The sequence below is a fragment of the Sceloporus undulatus genome, chromosome 1, assembly GCF_019175285.1.
Source record: "Sceloporus undulatus isolate JIND9_A2432 ecotype Alabama chromosome 1, SceUnd_v1.1, whole genome shotgun sequence".
Lineage (NCBI taxonomy): Eukaryota > Metazoa > Chordata > Lepidosauria > Squamata > Phrynosomatidae > Sceloporus > Sceloporus undulatus.
The window spans coordinates 307,995,701-308,019,773 of NC_056522.1; the positions used below are offsets into that span (position 1 = coordinate 307,995,701).

Here is a 24,073-nt window from a genome sequence, read left to right on the forward strand (position 1 = left end):
TGCTGAATTCCTTACATTTTTAAAGTGTTGGTTCCTTTGGTTTACCCATCTTCAGTTAGAATGACCCTTAGAGAAGCCATTTGCCAATTGTGAAAGGCTGCTCTGTGTTGAAGGAGATACATCCGGATTTTATTGCATGCATTTTGCCACCGATGGTGCTGGCTGGGTGCAGCTCGGTTAACTTCCGGCTAGAATCTGAGCTCAGCCAGCCTCTTTTCAAAACTGGGAAGCTCCCAGTTTTGCAAATCGGCTGGCTGAGTTCGGATTCTAGCTGACAGTTACCCAGGCTGAACCTGGCCGGAGGCATCGGTGGCAAAATGCATGTGATAAAATCTGTATCCTGAATTCGAATTGAAATCGGCAGTAGAAAGTCGCATTTTGTTACTGTGCACTAATCGCCTAGGAATGTCAGACAGCAGCTAATGCACCTGGAAATAAATAAATAAATACAGTAGTGACCATGAAGTGAGTAAGCACAAACATGTTTAGCTGGGCTCAGTATAGGAGAGGAGCCAGGTTTCTATAAGCATCTGCACTTAGGGGAGACTTCTACAGGAGACTTTCCCCTGTTACAGACTGCCAAGATAAAGCTGCTTCGGGTCTCTTTGGAGGTATGCTATTTAAATGATGCATGCATCCTAAGAATCTGGAAGCTGCACCAAAAGCTGCACTCTGGTGCTTAGGAATGGAGTGTGGCTTTGGTGCAACCTCCGGACTCTTAGGACCCATGCATTATTTAAATAGCATACCGGCAAAGAGACCCGAAGCAGCTTTATTTTGGCAGTCTGTAACAGGCCATCGACAGCTTAATCTCTTCCACTAAAAAGGACCAGGAGCCAAGTAGCACTTGCTGAAATTATCTCTTCTATGCAACACTTTAAAGGTATAGAGACCTTTTTTATATAATACTGGATCTGGCAACTTTAAAACACATATTTGCTGCTGGTGTGGAGAAAAGCCTTGCAAATGTACTTTCCCCATTCTTGCACAGCTGCCACTCTCTCCTGATCCTGGTCAAACCAATCCACAAATATTGCTGAGCAGTTGTACCAGCATCTAGCCCCCCTTGCTGTCATTGCATTACTGCCTCCTACTGGAAAGATTTTGGTGCCTGCTGCAACAGCAAAAGCATAAACACTAAATATCTCTGCTTGGCAGAGATGAGCAGTACAACTGGATAGCAGTTATTCTTGGTGCTATTTTTCTATTGGCCTTAATTCTGAAAGAGGAGAAGAGTTAGTGCACGCCACAGTCTTTCAGCTCTTGTAAAAGTTACATCTTTAGATGATAAAGATCACCTCTTTAAGCTGGTTTGTGTACTTGCCATGCTGAATAGATAGTCTGGGAATTGCAGCTCCAAAAAAGTAACATCTCTGATCTTAGTATATATGGGGTGGGGGGATGTGCTTATACATTATTTTGTTCACACTTCTGGCAGGAGAGGAGATTTGAGGGGAGACAGGATTTGATTGCAACATGCTAGCATGTTCCTCTAGCTAGGGGACAGTTTTCACTGTCTCCTCTGTCTTCTGGAGAGTTGTGCTTGCTGCATTTGAATCTAGAAGTTATATGCACTCATGATGGGGGGCTTATGACTGGTCACTTGGAGGGCATTTTTGCTTGCCATAGGCAACCAGTAAATGGCAGATTACCGAACTTGGATATATAGTTGTAAGATGGTTGCATACTGTGAGTGATTCACCTTTCCCTAGCGGGATTAGACAGTTAATTTCTCTTTTAACACATGATATAAAATTGTTTTTCCCCCTCACTGAAGTCATTAACAAACATCAGTGTTCTGTCAGACATCATCTGATGAGAAACCATCTGCTTTATATCTTTAGTATATTTGGTTATCTGTATTTCTGCATTATGTGTGTGGGAGGGAGGGTTGCATTATAGTTTAGCATTAAATTTTAGTATTTTATATTGGAACAGGAATAACTGTTTTATTGGGTTGGCCTGGATAGCCCTTGTGGTCTCTTCCAACTCTATGAATCTATGATTCTGTAACTATAAAGTGATATGTACATGGAAGGTTCTATATAAATAAACAACAATAACAAGAAACCAGGATAGGTATAGTCAGTTCTGCAAGAAACTAGTAGTTGCCCATATACTCTTTTATTACAGTTTCCGTCATGGCGCTGATGGTAGTTGAAGTCTAGCAGTATCTGGAGAGGCATGGGTTCTCCACCCCTGAGAAATAGTAGCCACAGGTCCATTCAGCTAGGTAATTAGATATCAACTCAGTGAGCTTCAGACTGAAAGAAGATGGATGAAGCTTGTTTTCTGTTATTTAGCAGGTAGGATCCAAACCAATGAATCCATTTACAAGAAAGCAGGTTTTGACTAAAAATTAAGGTGAACATCTTTAGCAGTGAAATGAAGTATCTAAAAAGATGGTGGACTCTCCACCAGCACATTCTATGGTAATAGCATGAATATGGCACCCACAACATTTTTCTTGGTAAGACATTTGTTCTTTTGACCAAGAGGTGGGTGTGGGGCTGGGTAAGAGGAAGAGGCAACTTCCTCTAAACCCAGAGCTGCTGTAGGTTGGGCTCCTGCATTTTGACAGCAGACCTATTTTTATATCTTGTAATTGTCTTAAGGGAAGTGTTGAATAATTGGCTCCAGCACTGATTGAGGGAAATGCATGATACGTGTATCCGGGTTGTAGCTTGGTAATTCTTCTAATTGGGCCGACAGAGTTGCAGATGGTGAAGATTAAATGGCTTTTTTGAATTTTCCAGTTGTCTTGAAGAGACACTTTCAAAATAATGATTAGGTGCCAACAGGGAAATATGACAACTCATTCTCATTTTGTGTTTTGTACCAGGCCATGAAAATAAGATGTAAAAACACTTAATCTGACAGCCATCGCTAATATGAATGATGTTGGAGTCTTGTAGGGCTAAGGATGTCTCAAATATACCTAGGGTTGCCATACTGCCGGACCTCCAAACCGGGAAAAATGTAGGACAAAATTTTCAAATGTAGGACACACAAAACGTGTCCTACATTTGAAATTTTTGTCCTACATTTTCCCTCACGATCACGGTGGGGAGCGGAGGCCAAGCGCCGAGGGAAAGCCTCCACTTAAGGAGGCTTTCCCTCCTCGCCTGGGCCCTGGGCCTCGCCGCGATCAGAGGCCAGGATCGGGGCCTCACGTCGTTCCTGGCCCCCACAGGGACCAGGGAGAAGGCGAGGAGACTGCCAGCGATCGCCGGGGCTTCGCCTCCTTCCTGGCCATTGCAGAGACCAGGAAGGAGGCGAGGAGGCTGCTGGCAATTTGGCCCCCGCAGGGACCAGGAAGGAGGCGAGGAGGCTGCAGGGAGGCGTGGAGGTTGGAGCGGCTGCGCCCAAGAGGCGCCGCCTCCCTGCAGCCTCCTCCGCCCCAGACCTCGCTGCCCTCCTCTTCCTCCGCGCGGCCATGCGCGGTGGTGGAGGAGAAGGGCAGCGAGGCCCCGAGGGTTGCCTAGCAACCCTGCTGCAACTGGGCTTTTCCCGGTTTTTGACGGCACCCGTGCCGGGACCAGGCAGGTGCTGCCAAAACTGGAAAAAACCCGGTTGCAGCCGGGTTATGGCAACCCTAAATATTCCTGATAGAGGAGCAAGCAGAAAAAGAACTGCTGTCTAAAACTTTTGTAAAGCAAAGCTCCTGTCTCTTCAGTGATATTGCTTAGTTTCACTGTCAGGTCTGTATCCCCACCACCACCCAACGTGGAAGAAAAACATAAGATACAGCATAGCTACTCTCTTTTCTGGAATGTGGACAGAGTGTCACATTTGAAGGATGGAAGGGAGAGAGGAGACTTCAGATGCCTCTGCTCAACCAAGGAAGTTCAGCAAAGTGGCCTTGGAGGAGTAACTCTCGCTGAGCTCAAACTGCCCTGCACCTTTTTGTCAGCCTGATACTATTTTTTTGAGGCATGTGATCAGAATCAAATAGAAACATTACCTGGGGTTTTCTTTTTGATCTGTAGAATACAATATTCCATTCTCTGATCACTACAGCCATCTGGTACTGAATTTGCAGTGTTGGGTATCAGACACAAAAAGGGGGCATACTTGACAAAAAAAGCAGGAGCAATGAGCTTGGAATGAGAAAATCTGGTGGATTTAAAGACATAGCAAAAGCCTTCCCTCTCAAAAGATAGGAAGAATCATCTGGAGAAGGGAAGTGGAAAACATCCTGGATGACATTCTCACCTCTAAGATGCAGCAAAATGAAATGGGATCTGAATGTAAGCAGCAAAGAGGAAAGAGGAATAAATTCCAACAAGGCTTGTATGTTTAAAAATTTGGTTATATGGGCAGGGGCAGGACAGTGGGTGATGTACATTGCTTTAACTGCAATTGCATCAATCTCAAACAGTTGCTCATCTTAGACAGCTTTTAATTTATGGTTTCTGGGGGAAGGCAGTGGTGAATGGATGGGCTGGAACTTAGGTCCCGAACAGACAGGCCAAAATAAAGCTACTTTGGGTCACTTTGGAGGTATGCTGTTTAAATGACGCACACATTTTAGGAGGCCAGAAGCTGCGGCACAGCTGTGCTCCAGTCCTTAGGCCTGGATGCATGCATCATTTAAACAGCGTACCTCCAAAGTGACCCGAAGCAACTTAATTTTGGCCTGTCTGTTTAGGCCTTTAGTTTCTGAACACAGAGATATGTGCCAAAGTTGTTCTTTCTGATTTGGTGGGTTTTAGATGTTGCGGTTCATGTGAGAAGCACCTTGTCAGGAAGGCAAACACAATTTAATTTGCTATCTGAATCTGGTGCTCAGGTGAAACTTCCTGAGCCTTGAGTACCAGGAGACTTATTTATTATTCATTTAGGGCCTGTACAGACTGGCACTTTGTGCCGGTCTGTGGGTGGAGTCAGGGCTCAGCATCCTGACAATGATTGCCCTATCTCCACCCCCATGGCACCATGATGGTGCGTGCTGCTCCAGACGGTGCGTACCATCATGACGGACCTCCAGCGCTGCGTCCAAATGAAGGGGCACCATAGAGTCGCGCCACCATGGCTATGGTGCTCCTTTTGCCAGATCAGGGCCGTGGCGTGAGGTTGCCATGACCCCAATCCGCCCAGGAAACGGGTGGCCTCCTGCTGCCCCTTAGGGGCAATCTGTACAGCCCCTCAGTTACATAGTACAATAACGTCCAGAAACCACAAAACAATGATACTTTTATTGGACCATTTTACAAAAATGCACAAAATATATGATGCAAACGTTTGAAGCATACAGGCTTCTTCATCAGGCAAAGGTGTTAAAAATCATATAGGAGAAGGAAAAGTATGATGATGTTAGAGTCACTGAAATTTTGTCAAGATATTGTTGTTGTTCTCATTTAAGATGTTATGGAGGGATATCCATGTAGGCAGAGGCCACTCCTTCCCTTTGGCTATGTGGGCAATGCGAGACAAAGAGTCTTAAAGACCAGGAAATAAAATAAGTTAATTTAAGAAGCCAGTGGAGCTTTGAAAGCTTGTATCATTTATTTTGTTCATTTTGGTTCAGGTCCCAGAAGCCCCACCCAATGTGGCTGATGGCAAGGGAGTGTGCAAACTGAAATCCATTAGCCTGGGAGGCTAGAATGTTCCCTCCCTTGCTTTAGGCAGATGCCTGAAAAATGTGGCTTTTGGGTGTTAGATTGGGAAACTGTCTTAGTGATCCTTCATGTTTTGCTACAGCAGCAATAAGCTGACTGTTGCATACATTCTTAATATACATAGTTTATCTCATTTTATAGTTGGTTATTTTGTATACCTGGTTCTTTCCCTGTGGAAGGAGCATGCTCAGAGCCCTGGGAATAACCATCCACTGACTACTGAAGACCTTGGGGGCACAGTTTCATATTTTATTCCATGTCACCATTACACTTTGCCAATAAAATTTTCAAGCTTGGTCTTCAGAGCCAAAAGGACAAGAAAGTTGCTTTAAAGGATAATGGTACATAAAAATTGCCTTATATTTTTAAATGCATTTGTGGTGGTTTACACTTGCCAGTGGGCAGCATGTGCATAACTAGTGGTAGAAAGAGGATGGGAGCTGGGAACTGATCACATTCCTGTTTGATGTACAAGAAGTATAAATATAATTTACCTTCATATAATCTGGTCTTGATTGGGAGCAAGGTATGTAGAGCCTTGTAGGATGGGAATTTTTGTTAAGGCAGATTATGTTGCACTACTGATTTTCTAATCAATATGCTGTTGAGGCTCAAATCTGTGTGACACTCATATACCTTCTGCAACCTAGACACTTAACTGTAAATCTATAGGTGGGGGTGAAGAGGATGACTGGGTCAGCTGTATTTCTCAATAGTGAAGAAAGTGCATTCCCCACAGTTGTTATTATTATTGTTGTTTTGGTACACAAGAAGTGTGTGTTCACATTCATATGAGTACATTTCTTCAGGATGAGCAGGAATTTACTGGGAGCATGTGATTCAGATTACAAACATTTGAAAAAGGGAAATTAACAAACTTGAAAGTCAGTGGGAAGGTGAGTCTGAAGAAAAATATCCCACACAATCTAGCTGTGTGGTGTTGGTATGCCATTAGTAGAGTGACATGGGCATGTAAGGGAGATTTTGAAGACTCTGGTTTGTGGGGACCCCCCCCCCCAATGCTTAGCAGGGGTGTAAGTTTGTGTGCATAAATGTTACACATTAGCTGAAATGTAACAGCCAAACATTTGCTTACCTGACTACTGGTTACTCTGGGTGGGTGTAGGTAGATAGTTAGCTGAGAATCCTTATTGTTAACTTTATTTATTCACTAAAATTGATCTATAGCCCACCCTTTTATCACAAAATCTCTGGGCAGAACATGTTTAAAATCAATACTGACAAATCAAAACAACTTAAAACCATAAAAATAATTTGAATATTCTAAAAAGGTATTAAGCATGCTGACAAATTTAAAATCTATTAAAAAGATTACATTTAAAACCATGTTCATAAATACTTTAGGATAAATTACTTTGGCTCCAAAGGCTTTTACATGAACATCCATGTTTTATTTATGCCAGTGACTAAATAAAGCCAGTGTTTGCTCTGATGGGGCCTCCATGGGGAGGGCATTCCACAACTTTATTTATATTCCACCCTTTCTCCAAAACTGGGTTTCAAGGCACTAGCATGCTGAATTCTGCATGCAGTACCAAGTTCTTTATTTGTGCAGGATATGGAAGAATGTGTAGTATGCCCAGTTGAGCAGGAAGAAGTCATGAGTGCTAGGGACAACAATGAGAAGGGATGAGTATTGTGTGGGGTTTTTTTTAATCTTTTTTGCTCCAGGGCATGACATACCATGAGACAGTTTGTAAGGAGATGTGGTAAACCCTCTAAATTTAGCCTTCATCTGTACTCCTTTGGAGCTGTGGTTTCTTTTTGTGTTTCTGATCCCTGGTGACCCCCTCCCAATTGACTCTTAACTTAAACCCACACTTTTTCACTCTCTTCATGAGGTGGAGTTGTTTCCTTCTTGAAGGTTGTTTCAGATGTGATCAGCACAGCCGTGGGTGAAGGTCACTGCCTCAGACAAATGTCTTGCATGCTTTATCTGTACTTTGCTGTCATTCTAAATTATGAAATGGGTCTGGGCTTTTATTTCACTCTATCTAGTGGAATCTGTGCACTGTGTGCATTCATGTACCACTAGCATGTGATAATTAATGCTGGGACCATTTAAGTAACTAGGTAAAGTTTTGAGAGGTGGGACAAGGCTACTTCTGTAGTTTGCCCTTTCCACTGATAAACAAAACAATGATTTTTATGTGCTGATGTGGTGTAACTTCTTAGTGCAAGCCTTTGTGCTCCAAAATATGTACCTTGAAAAATAAAAGTGAATATGATATTTCAGACTTTATAATTCTGCTTGGTGAGCGGAATGCAGTTGGGCTTGCTACACAGCAAAGAGTAGCAGACCTTTATATTTCTGTGATCCTTCCCCCCCGCCTCCCCCCACACCATCTCCGTCAGACCTACATACAAAAGAAATGAAGAGTTAATGTGGCTGCAGGAAACTAAAACCATGGTTCCTAGAGAGGGGCCTGCTGCTGAGTCTTGTTCTGCAAAGGACACTTATCCATGTCTAGAGTTGGCCTTTTGTCTCAGTTTGTAATCTGTCTCTTACCATTTTACTGTATGCTTAGCGGATATGCATGTTTATAATTATCGCTTTATGCAGAGGTAAGTTGTGTGCTTATCTTGTGCTAATTGTCCTCAGGGCCATTGAGTGAACTGGGGAAAAAATGGACTTAAAGTTGTATTTGTGCCAGTTAAAAAGTGGAGATGGACTGAACAAAAATCACAGAATAAACTGAACTTTCTGATAATAGAGAACACAAACTACCCAAAGATAGCACTGGACTGTGATCAGTGCTGTATTTACGTAGAAATCAGGTAACATGAAGGACCTAAAATACTAAATTTCAAATTTTATGTAACTGTTGGGTATTACAACTTTTTTGTATAATCTCTCCAAAAATTATTCAGTTTACAGTCTCGGTATGTCTTAATCTAGACCTGACTGTGGAATACTGTTAACTGTTCTCCTTTCATACTTCATTGGATCAAAACACATCTTGCTTATTAATAAAAGGGGTTGTTACTAGCTACTACTAAATTCAGAGTTTCCGCCACAGATTGCAGTTTGGCTTTTAGAAAGGAACTCTTGCCACTGCTGTCTACTGTGGGAAGCTTGTCCTATTTCCTGTGATGTCCTCAGGCTGGCCAAAGACATATTCGTGTTTCCTGTGTTCTAAGACAAGAACCTTTCATTAGGCTCATGCACTTTGGAAAATGTTACATATAGGAAAATCTGTGCCTGGCCATCCTGCCCAGAGCCATGTTTACATACTCTACCATGCTATTCTTTTTCATACTGGTTAAATTTAATGGGATCCTGTGTTTGGTCTTGTTAGAGTGACTTTATATGCTGTATAATGCTTTTGTAGGAATATGGAAAGCTTGCTTTCAAGTCAGGTTATTGGTCCCTTTGCCTCAGTACTGTCAGCGTTGACTGGAAGTGTCTCTGTGTGATTTCAAACGGGTATTTTTCCAGTCCTGCCTGGAACTGCCATGTATTGGACATTGAATCTCCTTCATGGAAAACACATTAATGCTGAGTCTCAGGAATTCTCATAGTACAAGCCCCTTCGATGGTGGCAAGATGCTTTCTGCTTAAACATCCTGAGTTAGGCTTCCTTCATTTTTGTATGTTCAAACTGAAACCTCATGGCAAAATTCAGCCTTTGTAGCACTCTCATTTGTTACCGGTATTTGCAACTCTTTCTATCCCCCTACGAACAGTAAAGCAGAAAAGGTATGCCTCAGAGTTATGTTAATGTGGTTTGGTCAGCCTCTTCTCCTTAGCCTGTGGCTTTAACTTTACTGTATATACTCATGTATAAGTCTAGAAATGTTAGTCAAAAAGTTGACCCAAAAAACCTGAGTAGCCTTATCGACGAGTCATTGTAAGTACAGTATATTATCTCTTATAAAAAGGAGCCATTGTTTGGTAAACGGCAAAAGTGTAATCTGTGGCTGAAAACACTGACACCCCCCCCTCTCATCCATGCAGCCTTTCATGGGCGAACAAACAGTTATGTCTGCTTGAATTTTGTTAAATTCTTTGGCATCATTTTTCTTTGCTTCATCCTATAGCTCCTTTGTCACATGTTCCTAAATTTTACCCTCGACTTATACATGGGTCATATCAAAATCCATAATTTCAACCCCCAAACCTGCCTTTGACTTATATACAAGGTTGACTTATAGTCAAGCATATATGGTAATTGCTTCCTCTTCAAATCTTTGTGTGTTGCACCTCTGGTGAAATGTCAACATTACTTTTACGTCTGTGTGTGTGTGTGTGTGTATAAACTCTGTTGTAAAGAATTTTTTTTGTGTTTTAGCTGTTTTAATCATGTTTTTTTAAATACAGGAGCTCCTTGGTATCCACTAGGGTTTGGTTCTAGGACCCACTGTGGATACCAAAATCCATGGATACCCAAGTACCATTAAATACAATGGAAGTAGAAAGAGCAAGAGCAAATACAGTGGACCCTTGTTATACGCTGGGGTTTGGTTCCAAGATCCCCCGTGTATAACAAAATCCGTGTATGCTCAAGTCCCATTAAATATAATGACATAGCAAAATGGTGTCCCTAATAAAAAATGGAACTTCAAGGTAAATTTATACTTTTTGGGAACATTTTCAAACCGTGTATGCTTGAATCCGTGTATAAAAAAATCCGTGTATATGAAGGGCCGACTGTACATTTCTATACTGCTTATCAGTGCTCTTAAGCACTCCTTAAGTAGTTTACAAAGTGTAAGCTAATTGCCCCCAACAATCTCGGTACTCATTTTAGTGACCTCAGAAGAATGCAAGCCTGAGTCAAGCTTGAGTTCCTGGCTGGTAATGAACTCACAACCTTATGGTTTGTGAGTGACTGGCTGCAGGACAGGCATTTAACCACTGTGCCACCAGGGCTCTGTAAAATGGTGTCCTTTATGTAAAGTGACAAAATCAAGTTTGCTTTTTTGGAATTTATATGTATTTTGTAACATTTTGAAGCCGTGAATAGCTGGATTTGTGGATACAGAGGGCCAACTAATATTATTTAATTCCTTTTTAAGTTTTGTAAATTAATGTTTTAGTTGGATCTTTTTAAATTATTGTAATCTGTCTTGGATCCCATTTTGAGAGAAAGGTGGAATAGAAGTGCAATAAATAAATAAATACCTATGTGTGCACACAAACATGCACAGAAAGCTTCTGAAAAGCTCAAAACAGGTACAATACACGGTGTTTCCAGATGATCTTCCAATCTAATACTGGTCAGGACCAGATCATCCATAGACAGAATGTTGTCATCCATCATTTAAAAAAAATCTGGGCCCATTTTAGGTAGCATGTCTCTGTTGTGCACATGTCATTGCAGTGAACTATCTTCTTGTGTGATAACTTTGCAAGCAATGAAAGAAACCATGTATTTCTTGAATACTGACCAGCTGGTATATAGTAGTGAGCATTTCCTAGGCCCCAGAAGGTAGTGGTGATTCCTGTAGATCAGGCACCAGCACATTTGTCCTGTGATGATTGCTAAAGGGGCAGAGTGTGGCATTTGTTTGAGTTTATTCAAACACACCTGCTTTTTCCTGCTCTTGCAGGCATTTTGAAATGCTTTGTGTATGTCCTGTAGACCATCTCCAGCCATTGGTAATGGTCACCCTTGAGCTGTTAATGCACTTCTCTTAAAGCTATTCCTGGCAGTGCCAGCTAATGGCAAGCTTTAGTCATGATACAAATATGGTCACAAACCTAGATGTGGGTGTATTCCAATAAATGTTGCTTTGAGGCCCTCTCCTGGGGGTGGGGTTGAGATGAGGACAGTCTGGCAGCTGCATGCATCCATACCATCTCCTTTGTGGAGCACATGCTGAATTAAAGACTGAACTTGGTATTTATTTCTATTACTTTTCAAGATAGTTTCCATCAGGTAATGGACTCTGTAAGCGGTTATAACAGAATCACATCCTCTCTGGCATGTGCTTTGGTGGCTAATGCTCCCCCCCCCCAACTTTCCTCTGAACTTCACAAATCTATCCTCCCACACAGATTTTTTTTTCTTAACAATATTGTAATGAGAATTTCTTAGGTCTCTCTGGGGTTTTTTTCCTATTCAGTTTCTCTTTGTGGTGAATACTGAGGCTAAATTTGCACAACTGCAAAATATATAAATCAAAATTTGCCAGATCTGACTTCTCTTTTCAACCAAGGGTAGATCCAGGAACTTATTTCTACAATTGTTGTGGATCCATGAACTTCTATGTACAGTTGCTGTGCAGTTGAGTGTGAGAACTGTATCCTCCTGGAATGGAGTACAATTTTAATATCACTGTATTGTTTGCCCAAGGCCGAAGACAAAAATGTAATATAAACATGTATATATGTGGTGAATTTGCAATGTGGCTGCACTGGTGTAGCATCTGATATCCCAAGGATCTCAACATATCTTTTTAAACATCAATACATTTTATTTTGAAGCTTTTAATTACACAAAAGTTGGGGTGAATGAGGATGGTGGGGCCACTGAGAAGGTAGTATGGCCATTTGAGGAACCCCAGGAGAGTAAGATTTGACTCCAGGGCCTGAGATTCCATACCTCTGTTTTAGTGAAAGATCAAAAAAATCTAGTTATGGTGGAAAATTTTAGCACTCTAAACAAGACAACTTCACAGGCATCTCACCTTTAGCTTTCCCAGGCCTTGTGCCAAAGTTCAGTTTTTTTGGGGAAGTGGGGTATGCAAAAGCAAAAGTGAAAAAGACCCCATCCAAGTTTACGTAATATGCAATATTCTGAATGCAAAAATAAGATTACAGTATTTTGAAATAATTTGATTAGAACTCAGATAGCTCTGCCTTTTGTCAGTAAATGGGTATTGATCTTCTGTAGAGTCACTTCCTTCCATTCCAAAAGCTGTTGTTTTGTAAAAGACAGGTGAAACTTAAAGCTGCAGCTGTGTAAAGGCCTCATGACTCATTCCTGCCCTCACCCACTATGTACAGGCCTCACTTCCCAAATAAAAAATTGTTGTCACAACTATTCCCCTTTATTAACCTTTTGTGGCAGCTGCTGCTTGTGACAACTTTCTAAGAAAAGGAGAGATGGACCACAAAAAGTGCTTTGAAATCTTTTGACAGGGATGTTCTCTAGAAAATTCCCTTTGCCTAATACTTTTTGAACATTAAATATTGCTGCTTTTTAAAGACAACAGCAATTACTTGTAGACTGCTTTTTAGAGACAAGAGCAATTACTTGTAGATTCTCAGGATGAAAAATATTCACTCAGGGGATAGAAAATAACTGCTTGCCATTAGGCAGAGTGAACCATTACTTCAGGGAGCAGATTTTGGGGCAGTGTGAAATGGCAGAAAATTGTTAGGGTTTTTTTTTCTGTTACCATTGTATTTTTATTGCCAAGAAGGGTGAGTGGAGAGGCACCTGTGAAGTTTTTCTGCCTCATGTGCCAAACCAATATGCCTACCTTTGGATACTGTGAGCCTTGAGTGGGTGGGGAATGTCCCCGCTTTGAGCAATGCATCCTTCGGCATCAGCTGCTGAGTGCAGAAGCTCACCAATCACGAATGCCCACATACCTATTTGACCACAGTATGGGGAAGGCAGTAGAGTATGCCAAACCATACATTGTCTGCTTCATGTGAAAGTTCTCTCCCAATCGAATTAATTGCATCGCATTTTCTACAGCCATCAGCGGCTGTTGCCTTGAGCTGCTCTGATTCTGCACTAAGCTTCTTAATCGTTGACCAGACTGTGGGGTTGCCATCAAAAAGCACAGCTTACCCCAGAGTCTGGAGAAGACTGTGCACATCTGGAGGGCACCAGGTTGGGGAAGGCTGACCTGGATGACACAGACAATGCCTGCTTCTCTTAGATCAGAACTCTTAAAGAGTGTTTTGCTAGATGTAAAGAGTGTTTTGCTACACTGTTAAAACAGTCAGTATTGGTTGTATTACTCAGCCTCCCCATTTCCAAAAACCTATCTTCAAAGTTTTGTAAGATAGTGTGGTGTCCATGCTCCAGGTAAAAGAGACAAAACTGGAGAATAATCAATGGCATCCACACAGGGGAGGGGGGAAGTGTGGGGGGAGAGACATGTCTCCAATTGCTCAGTGGCTGACTATTCTTATTTTTGGAAAAATCTCTCTCTCTCTCTCTCTCTCTCTCTATTTTAGTGTTTCAGCCTATATACTGTATATATTTCAGTGGCCACCTTTAGAGCTTTTGCAAAAATAAAAACGACCATCCACTGAGTGCTTGGAGATGTGCCTCCCTTTTTTTTCCTTGTAGGCACCCTCCAGGTAAGCCAAGAGCTGAACGTCAAGAGTCAAAGGAATACATTATCTTTTCCATGATTGTATGATTTTATCTTCTTAGATATTCTAGATTAAAACTAATGGGAAGGTATTGAAGAAAGGACTAATGAATAGATGGCATGGGAGTTGCCTCTGTTCCTCTTTAAAGCACCCAACTGCCATATGCACCTTATTTAAAAATAAGAATGTCATTTGTTTGATGTCGAGAATAGGTGGAGAATTTAAATGGGAGCTCCTCATTTCTTATATCTGTGCTTTCTAGTATAAATAGCTCAGCACTTAATACTACATGGAAAGAATAATTTAAGCCATTCATTGGCATTAGACAAAGACAGTTCATAATAATAATAGTTATTATTATTATTATTATTATTATTATTATTATTATTATTATTTATACCCCGCTCTTCAGCCAAGGCTATCAGAGCGGCTTACAATTTGTAAATCAGACATTTCCCTGCCCGCAGGCTTACAATGTAAAAAAAAAAAAAAATGTCATGCCCACATTTTTTAGAATGCACAGAAAAGGTACTGTACTGTTCTCTAGGTTGTTTTTTTTTTTTAAAGAGACCCAGTTAAACAAAGATTCATGGTCACTTAGTGCAACATACGACTGGTGCCTTATCCCACTGTATTTGAATTACAAATCAATATCTGTGTCTAGCTACCAAGGTGAGTGCTGAGACAACAGCACCAGGAGTCAGGCTGGTGTAATGATCTGAAGAGGGGGAGGGTAATGTTGCTTCTTCTGTTAGATCTGCCACCTGACTCTTCTCTCTGAGCTTCGCTCTGAAGTATCTGGGTCAAACACATTGAGAGAGGGTTGAAATGTGTTGACATAGCCATTGGATGATCCTATTTGTCTCTGTATGCATAGGGAAGTGACTCCACCTGGTGGTGAGAAGTGCATCTTGTGCTTATTCTGACTTCTCAAAATTTCCATCAGCCACTATAGATAGTGGTGATGGGAGAGTCACAGGGAATCCTGTGCTGCCCTTAGGATCCCTGGAATAGCTGGGATCTGTACACAGAAAGAGGATATTAAATAGACATCTAGGTTGTTTAAACACCTTCACTATGGCAGTCGCTGCATGTGTAAACCTTAGTTGATGGATTATGCTAGTTGTGCTTGGTGGTTTTTGAATATTTATGAAGAAAAAACTTGCATGATGTGTATTTGGCAACAGGCACAATATTGGAAGGGGAGAAGCCTTCTAAGCTTCAGCTGTTATCTATAGGGATTTTTTTGGGGGAGGTCAGATTTTTGCATCTGTCTCAGGCATCAAAATATCTTGGGCAGCTCCATGTGAAATTTGTTGCCATGGCATGGGCCACAAGTATAGATATCTTTATACTTACTAAAGTGTAAAGGTGTCAGTAACTACTAGTCATGAAGGTTAACAAGTACATAAAGTGAAAGGTTGTTATTGCGCTTATGTGCAGCTGGTGACTACAGATTGACTGCTGTGTAAAATAAGGTGCTGTCATGTATAGGTCAAATATGAAAACTTTTTAAATGTAGAGCCTCATTCCCTTGGAGAAAATGATGGGAGATAATGTAGACCTCTGACTGAGTAAGGCCAGAGTCACCTATGGTTGGGATGAATGTTGTTGGTGTTTTCTTTCTCCTACTTGAATTTTTCCTCTTTTCTCTCCCCTTTTCTGACATACTCAAGATCTGATCAAATAGGATTCTTATTATGTTCACTTCATGAACATCTGTTTAGTGTACAAACTGAGCTCAACTTTGTTTTTCTTAGGATAGGTGTTTGCTCCCTAAATGGTCTTTGTCTGGGTCTGTCTATGGGAACAGCTGGCTAAGGCAGTGTCAGAAAGGGAAGAGAGAATTGTCTATCCATAGGGTAGTGCTGGTTGTTGAGTGCTCTTTACAACCTGTATGTATGTCATTGGCATTTAACGTCAGTCCATTAATGAGAGAAGTAGGAAACCTCTGTGGCAGTCAGTAAAGCAAACGGGTGAGAAAAAAAAATCAAATTTGTCTCACAGGGAGGGTTATGATTGAGGCTTGCTGACCACTCTCTTTGTATCCCCAGACTCCATCAGAGTGATGTCCTGCCTTGCCACCAGGGCAGCCAACCTGGCCATTGGGGAGTCCGCAGGATAAAGCACAGGCCAGCAGTATATAAGTACGTGATATTTTTACTAGCTTGCCTAAGCGCTGTAGTAGTTTTAGCTGCAGCTCCATCTACTGCTGAGAAAAGGTTCTCTTTTTTCTACCCACGTCTTGTCCCTCTAGAGAGCTTGCACTAATTGAGGCCTCTGAACCAAATGTTGCTAACAGAGTATGCATGAGTCACTGGCCTTTGTGTTGGAGAGCAGCATATAGTGTTGGAACTGATTCTGCAAATGTGGAAATTTGTGATGTGTGTGTTATGTAATTTACCTCTTTGAAGTGACATTAAGGAATAATGGTTTATTCCCTAATAGCTAGACAGCCAGTTGGACCTATGCCCAGAGGGGTCTGCTGAGAATGACCCCTTATTTCTTGGCCCTTTTTTCTGACTCATGCCAAGCAATAATTGCATGTTGATTGTGGATCTTGCAAAATGTGCATGCCAAAACAATAAAAATAAAATATTTTTGCCACTTGCAGCTGCAGTTGGCATTTATGCAAGGGCCCAAGATTTTGCTAAAAGGAGGTGGCAACTGTATCCCTTTGGATGTTTTTGTCTTGCAAGTCATTCCTAACCAGGGATTATGACAGCTGCCATGCTGAAGAATCTGGAAGGCCACAGTTGCCTAACCTTAATCTACATTAACTGCAAAAACATTTGTATGTGAAAAGATTGTGCATGTTGTTAGTTTGGATGGCATGCCTTCTAGAGATGATGTGGTGTGTTTCTTGGCTTTTATTGCCTATACTATATTCCACTGGGGATATTCTTTTGGAATTCAGAGTAGAAAATGCAGGAATTTAGATTATAGCTCTCATCCTCCCTAACTAGCCTGGACCTGAAAGTGTTGAAAGTGCTTTGAGGTTAATTGTGATTTACATTGCCTTTAAAAAAACAGTATTTACTGAAAAATGAAAAATAAAACAAATTCAGATATTCTACTCTTCAGTAATTATTCTCAATATCAAATATTTCCTTTTGAGTAAGGTGGTGTGAGTCTCCACTCAAAATAGTCAGAGAGGAAACTATTTATAGATTCGGTCTGATTTCTTTTTCTGCCCTGGTTATGGGACAGAAATAACATTGGTTGCCCCAGTTGATAACATATCCTGGGGAACACATGGAGTGAATGTTTCTTCTGGGCCCCTTTTCAGGTTTCTATTAATATCCCCTATACTGGCCTTCTAGGCCCCTTTTCCACGTATAACTGAGACTCTCAGAGCAGTGTGCAATAAAAATAAATTTGAACATTTTAAAACAATAAAAATAATTTAAAAGTATATTAAACCATTTAACACTTGAAACAGGACACTGTTTCAGTGTGCACACTGAACATATCGTATGTAAAGATGGACTAACTTTGGGAAAGAAGGTGTGAAAATGGAAAGAAGTAACATCAACAGGTCAAGATACTCAGACGCTTTAAACACGGGCCTTTGGCCTGCCCCCAGTAGTAGGGGTTGTCCGAGGAAGCAGCGTCCAATCAGTCCTCACCCCTAGTATGTACTGGGTACATCAAAATGGCGGCACCCAGTACACTTGGGCGCCGCCATTTTGACGTGGCGGATGCTTAGTGTCCGCACGTCGCGATGCGGTTATGACGCCGCAAGTGCGCCATTGGTGCCTTGCGGTGTCATAACCACACCGCAAAAAGAACCTTCTTTTTGCGGGTTCTTTTTGCTGCGCGAGGGAGCCGCGTGGTTTGTGCGCTGCGGCTCCCTCACGCAGCTAACACAGGCGGTGGGAGACCGCCCTTTTTGGGCACTCTGTAACCCGCCTCAGATAGCAAAGATTTAAAATGACTATTGACGAAAGCCAAGGGAAAAATGCAAAGAAAAAGTTACAGTTGAAGACTAAAAAAGCAAAAATATTTGCCATAGATGACTTCTATAACTTTAAAGGAGATCATGAAGACATTGAAATGGTTTTAAAATTCCTATACCCTGGCTCAGTCATTAATCAAAATGGAGACTGCAGTCAAGAAATCAGAAATCAAGAAATACATTGCAGAAATAATGTAGTTCGACAGTGCTTTAACTTACCAAGGTTCAATACTGTAGAATTATGTGATTTGTAGTTTTGTAAGATATTTAGCTTTTTTGTCAGAGAGCTACACTGCAGCAACAAACTACAAATCCCAGGATTCCATAGCAATGAGCCATGGCAGTTAAAGCGTTGTCAAACTACGGGCCTAAACAGACAGGCCCAAAATAAAGCTGCTTCAGGTCATTTTGGAGGTATGCTGTTTAAATGACACACATATCTTAAGATGCCAGAAGTTGCGCCAAAGCTTCACTTCAGTCCTTAGGACTGGAGCATGGCTTTGGTGTAGCCTCTGGCCTCTTAGGACATGTGTGTCATTTAAACAGCACACTTCCAAAGTGGCCTGAAGCAGCTTTATTTTGGCCAGTCTGTTTGGGCCCTACATTATTTATGCAGTGCAGATGGAGTTTCAGACTTGGAAGAGCAACCATGAAAGAACTAGACAAGATCTTCATGTGTAAATATATTGAATACAAAAGTCAGGATTATAAGTCAAGTCTCCCTTATCTGGAATTCTGAAATCTGGAATCTTCCAAAAACCAAAACTTTTTTCATACATAGCTGATACTGAAACTTTAGCTTTCTAACAGTTCAATGTGCACAAACTTTGTTTCATGACAAAATTATTAAAAATATTGTATAAAATTACCTTCAGGTTATATGTATAAGGTGTATATGAAACATAAATTAATTTTGTGTTTAGACATCCCTAGTATATCTCATTATGTATGTATATGCAAATATAGGTATTCCAAATTTATAAAATCTGAAATCCCAAACAATTCAGGTCCCAAACATTTCAGATAAGAAAAACGCAACATGTATCTGTGCTGTTGTGTTTTTAATTTCTGTATATGGTTGCGAAAGCTGGACAGTGAAGAAAGGTGGTAGGAAAAAATATGCTGGAGGAGATTTCTATAGATACCCTGGGCTTTCAAAAATACACATGAATGGGTATTAAATTAGATCAACTTTTAACTCTCCCTGAAAGCCAAGATGACTAAAATTCGAGTGGCATATTTTGGACATATCAAAATACTGTATGTCCAAGACATGACTTATGGGAAAAGACAATAATGCTTGGCAAAGTAGAAGGCAGTAGGAAAAGAAGAAGAGCACATTACACATGAGTAAACAAAATAAAGGAAGCTATGACTCTGTGTAAGCAATACCTGTGCAGGGCTGTTGATAATAGGGAGACTTTAAGGTCTGTTATTCATTGGATTTCTATTGATCAAAGTTGACTTGATGGCAATTAATGACAAGAAAACCATGTAAACAAAAATCAATCATGCTTCCAAAGGTTTAGTAGAAAGCCAGGTTTTTACTTGGTGCCAGAATGACAACAGAGTTAGTGCTAGTTGGGCCTCTAAGGAGAAGGTATTACATTACTGAAACAACCTTCTCCCATGCTCTCTCACAGTGTATTTCCAAGACTGATAGCACCCAGAGAAGGGCTCCCCTATCAGACCTCAAACCTCAGGTATGTGTATATAGGGACTCCTTCAGGCTTTAAGATCTGGTTTAGGAGTCTGAATGTCTTTATTAGCACCTCAAACTCAGACTGGAAGCATATTAATAGACAGTACGTTTCTTTTAAAACCAGTTTTATATAATCATAGAGCTGGAAGAGACCTCAAGGGCCATCCAGCCCAACTCACTGCCATACAGGAATACACAATCAAAGCACCTCAACAGTACTCTGACCCTATATGTATAACTTTCTTCAGTTACTCATGCCCTTGATATATCCAGGTTCAGAGTACAGTAAATGTCCTCTGCATAATAATAATATAATAATAATAATAATATTTATTTGTATACCTCCCTCTGGCAAACCAATCCGGGCGGTTAACAACAGTAAAATATAAAATATGACAATTAAAAACACTTTATCCCTCCCCCCCTTAAGACAGTATTAAACAGTATAACATATTAAAAACACAATATCAAGCATAAAAACAGCAGTTAAAACTAAAAACCCTGATATCCCTCTGTTGATCCTCAACCATCACTTAAGATGGGGCCACGGGAGGAATGAGGGAACCTGGGAACCTGGGCATGGGACAGCTTCTGATGTTGATCCAGAAGCTTCAGCTGATTGTGTTTTTATTCAGCCTGCTTTTAATTAACAATATTTTTTTTCTACCAAAGGTCTACATTTTTTACATTTTCCCATGTCAAATATATCAAACAAATACAATATTTCCTCTTGACTCCTTTGTTTTTTTCTGTTTTACAGTTCTTTCTTTTTAGTTGTAGTCGCATACCGGTAACTCAAGAGTCCGTTCAAATTAAACCATAAATTCTTCTCTATAGTATCTTCTAACAAATTCGTTTTCGTTTTCCTTCTATTATAGAAGATTTTCTTCCATGCATCTTCTTTGATTTCTTCCAGTCGCTTTCTATCACCGTTAGTATATGTTTCCTTCTGATAACACTTGTCACGACTTAAATTACACGATCCCCTTATAAAATATAAAAAACAGCAAAGCAACCCATGAAGTCTCCTTGAGATTATTAATATAAATAATAAATCAGTACAGTAAGGTGTTAAGACATTTCTAAACTACGAAATCAACCCTCTATCCTCAACTGAAGTAGAAAGTAGTATAGTGTTGTCCTAAGAAGAAGGGGATATTATCAAAAACAGATCTTGACTTGACATTTGAAAATTAATTTTGTTTATTTTGAGTTTTTTTGTGACTTAATTGGATTTCTTTCTATATTCATATTGTCCTCCTTAGATCTCTCTTGTCTGCCTTTATATATGTTTCCCCTTTCCCTTTGCTTTCTTTGTTTGCTCAACTTCCATCCTTAACCTTCCACTTTATTCCTTTCTTTTGCTCTTTCTTGCTTTATCCACTCTACCTCTTACTTGTCTATATTTTCTTCAACAGCCTACTTCTCTTAAAATATATATCTACTTTATCTACTTGTCTTTGGTGCGTTCCAGACGGGCGTTTGGCCCGCCCCCAGTACGTACTAGGGGTTGGCCGAGGACGCAGCATCCAATCAGGCCTCACCCCAGTACGTACTGGGTACGTCAAAATGGTGGCACCCAGTACACATTAACCATGAGGCCAGTGTTGCTGTACCAATGTTAACAATGGAAATGATTGTCACAATCTTTTGTTCTTATTCTTGTATTTAATTTTGTTCTCACTTTACTGTTATAACACCATCTTCAACTGTACATACTGTATATATTGTTGTTGTGGCGATAGTGGTGGTGGTGTGTCTTCAAGTCATTTTTTTTTTACTTATGGTAACCCTAATGTGGGGTTTACTTGGCAGGATTTGTTCAGAGGAGTTTTCCATTTTGTTCCTCTGAGGCTGAGAGTGTGTGAATTGCCCGGGGTCACCCAGTGGCTTTCCATAGCCAAATGGGATTCAAACCCTGGTCTCCCAGAGTCCTAGTCCACCACTACATCACAATGGATTTGTCACATACTATATGTATATACCTGAAATTCCAGATAACTCATCCTATATGGGATGAAGTGGGTTATAGTTTACAAAAGTCCATTCTATAATACATTTGCTAAATTTAATGTGCTACAAGACTTGGATAGGAAACTGACATCATTTTGTTTTTTCTCCCTAGCAAGGATAATTACTTTCTAAATATTTTGGCCAAGAAGTGAGAGATTTGGGAGATGTGTAGCGCTGGATTTGAGACACCAGGGGGAACATGTGGCCTTTTGTTGCAGTGCTAGTCTTTTTGAAGACTTCCCCAGGAATAAGCCATGAACAGTATATTCCTCTGAGATACAGTGCCCTCACCTTAACAACCTAGATAGTTGTGTGTTTGTGATTCTAATGTAATTTAAAGTTTATGACCAGTGCCATAACTTACATCTTTCTGTATTCAATTATGTGCTGATTCCTGTGGCTTGAAAGTTGTATCTGAAGGTACATCAGTTTATCTGAAGAAGTGAATTGCAATCCATGGAAGCACATGCTAAAGTAAACCAGTTAGTCTTAAAGGTGTCACAAGATATAATTGAAAACGGTTTCCCTTTTATATCATTGGCAAGTGTTTCCCTTCAAATAAATTTGCAAGTCAACATCTCTCTTTGTCTCTCTCCTTTCCCTCCCAAGCCCTGCTAATAGAGGGGACAATGCAACAGTGGGACCTTTGAGAATAGATATATAGACACCTTCCCTGGAAAGATGCAAGGAGGCTTCCCTTTGGTGCCTTTTATAGAGCACAGCATCCTCCTTGGCATTTGCTCATTAGCCTCTACCCTGTTTCTTTCTGACACAGCCCTGCAACCCAGGGAAAGTTCATTTTAAAAAGGAAGCCATTAATGAGAACTTGTTAGCTTCCCTACTGAGAGCTTTCTCTTGCAGCATTGATACTGTTAACCCTGTACAATCTGGTCTTGTAGCAGCTATTCGGTATTGCTGTTGGATATTCCTCACGGATAGTGCAAGCAAAAGCCAACATCTGTCTTTCTCTCTTCCACATATCCTAGAAGGATGTTGAATATTTTCATTTTCTAATCTAGTATGTAAAGATTTACACCAAAGGTGGGAGATAATTAATACATATATGCATCAATGATCATAATGCTGTGCTGTTACTTTTCCTGGTTCCATTCCATTACAGTAATGATTCTCAAATCAATATGCAGTGTAAAGCAGTTTCCTGTATTTGTTAAGTACCTTTGTTAGATGGAAGTGTCTTTCATCCCTGATGCCTCTGTTCAGTTCTGAAGTGATCACCTTTTGTGCAATATAATATTTAAAGAGAGTTAAGATTTTTAAACTGTAGTAAGAGAATTGCCATACTTTTAGTAAAGCTTTTCAAGCTTGTAAACTAGGGATAGGCAACACATGACCTGCAGTAGTTGTTGTTCTTAACTGCCCTCGAGTCGACCTCGACTCATGGTGACCCTGTGGATGAGACATCTCCAAGATTCCCTATCCTCCACTTCTTTGCTCAAGTCCCGCAGACTCATACCCATGATTTTGCTAGTTGAGTAGCCAGCTGGCATGTGCTCTTCTCTTTCTGCTACCCTCAGCCTTTCTCAACATTATTGTCCTTTCCAATGAGCCATGCCTTCTCATGATGTGGCCAAAATATGGGAGCCTTAAATTAATAATAAAAAATAGCCTTAATTTAATCATTTTGGCTTCTAGGAGTATTTCAGAGTTGATCTGTTCAATGACCCATTTGTTTGCCTTTTTTTGCTGTCCACAGTAATCTTCTTACTCTTCTTCAGCACCACATCTCAAATGGAGTTGATATCTTTTTCATCTGCTTTTTTCACTGTCCAGCTCTCACATCCACATACAGTCAGCCCTCCATATCCTCGGATTTCTTATCCACGGCTTCAAAATATTTTTAAAAAGTGTAAATTCCCAATAGCAAAACTTGATTTTGCCACTTTATACAAGGGACACCATTTTGCTGTGCTATTGCATTTAATGGGAATTGAACATCCACAGATTTTGGTATCCATTGGGGGGTCGTGGAACCAAACCCCAGCGGATACCAAGGGCCCACTATATAGTGATTGAGAATACCATGGCTTGGACAATTGTAATGTTAGTGCTCAGTTGAGTATCTTTACTCTTTAGTATCTTCTCTAGCTCTTTCATGGCTGTCCTCCTGATTTCTAGACTTTTTATCTCTTGACTGCAGTCTTTATTTTGAACAATGTTTGATCCCAGGTATGCAAAATCTTGTAACTATTTAAATTCCCGCATTGTCTAATTAGAATTAATACAGGTCCTACATGGTCATTATTTTTGTTTTCTTTATGTTCAGCAGCACACCAACCTTTGCACTTTCTTCCTTGATCTTCTTTAGTAATTGTTCGAAGTCCATGATGTTTTCTGCTCATGTTATTTTGTAATCTGTGTATGTTAACTTATTATTATTATTATTATTATTATTAACCTTTATTTATAAAGCGCTGTAAGTTTACTTCTTGATGTTCCTTCCTCTTGTCTAGCCCTGC

General features: G+C 40.5%; 1 protein-coding gene across 5 annotated transcripts in view; it reads left to right on the forward strand.

The window, feature by feature from the left end:
• DGKZ (diacylglycerol kinase zeta) overlaps positions 1–24,073 on the forward strand; it is a 202,169-nt gene that overhangs the window by 80,386 nt on the left and 97,710 nt on the right. For 2 of the 5 annotated variants that reach the window (XM_042443114.1, XM_042443084.1), the window contains exon 2: positions 15,978–16,070. The exons of the other annotated variants lie outside the window; for them this stretch is intronic. In XM_042443114.1, the coding sequence (XP_042299048.1) occupies positions 15,978–16,070 (93 nt within the window). The remainder of the gene's footprint in view (positions 1–15,977; positions 16,071–24,073) is intronic. 5 annotated transcript variants of the gene reach the window in all.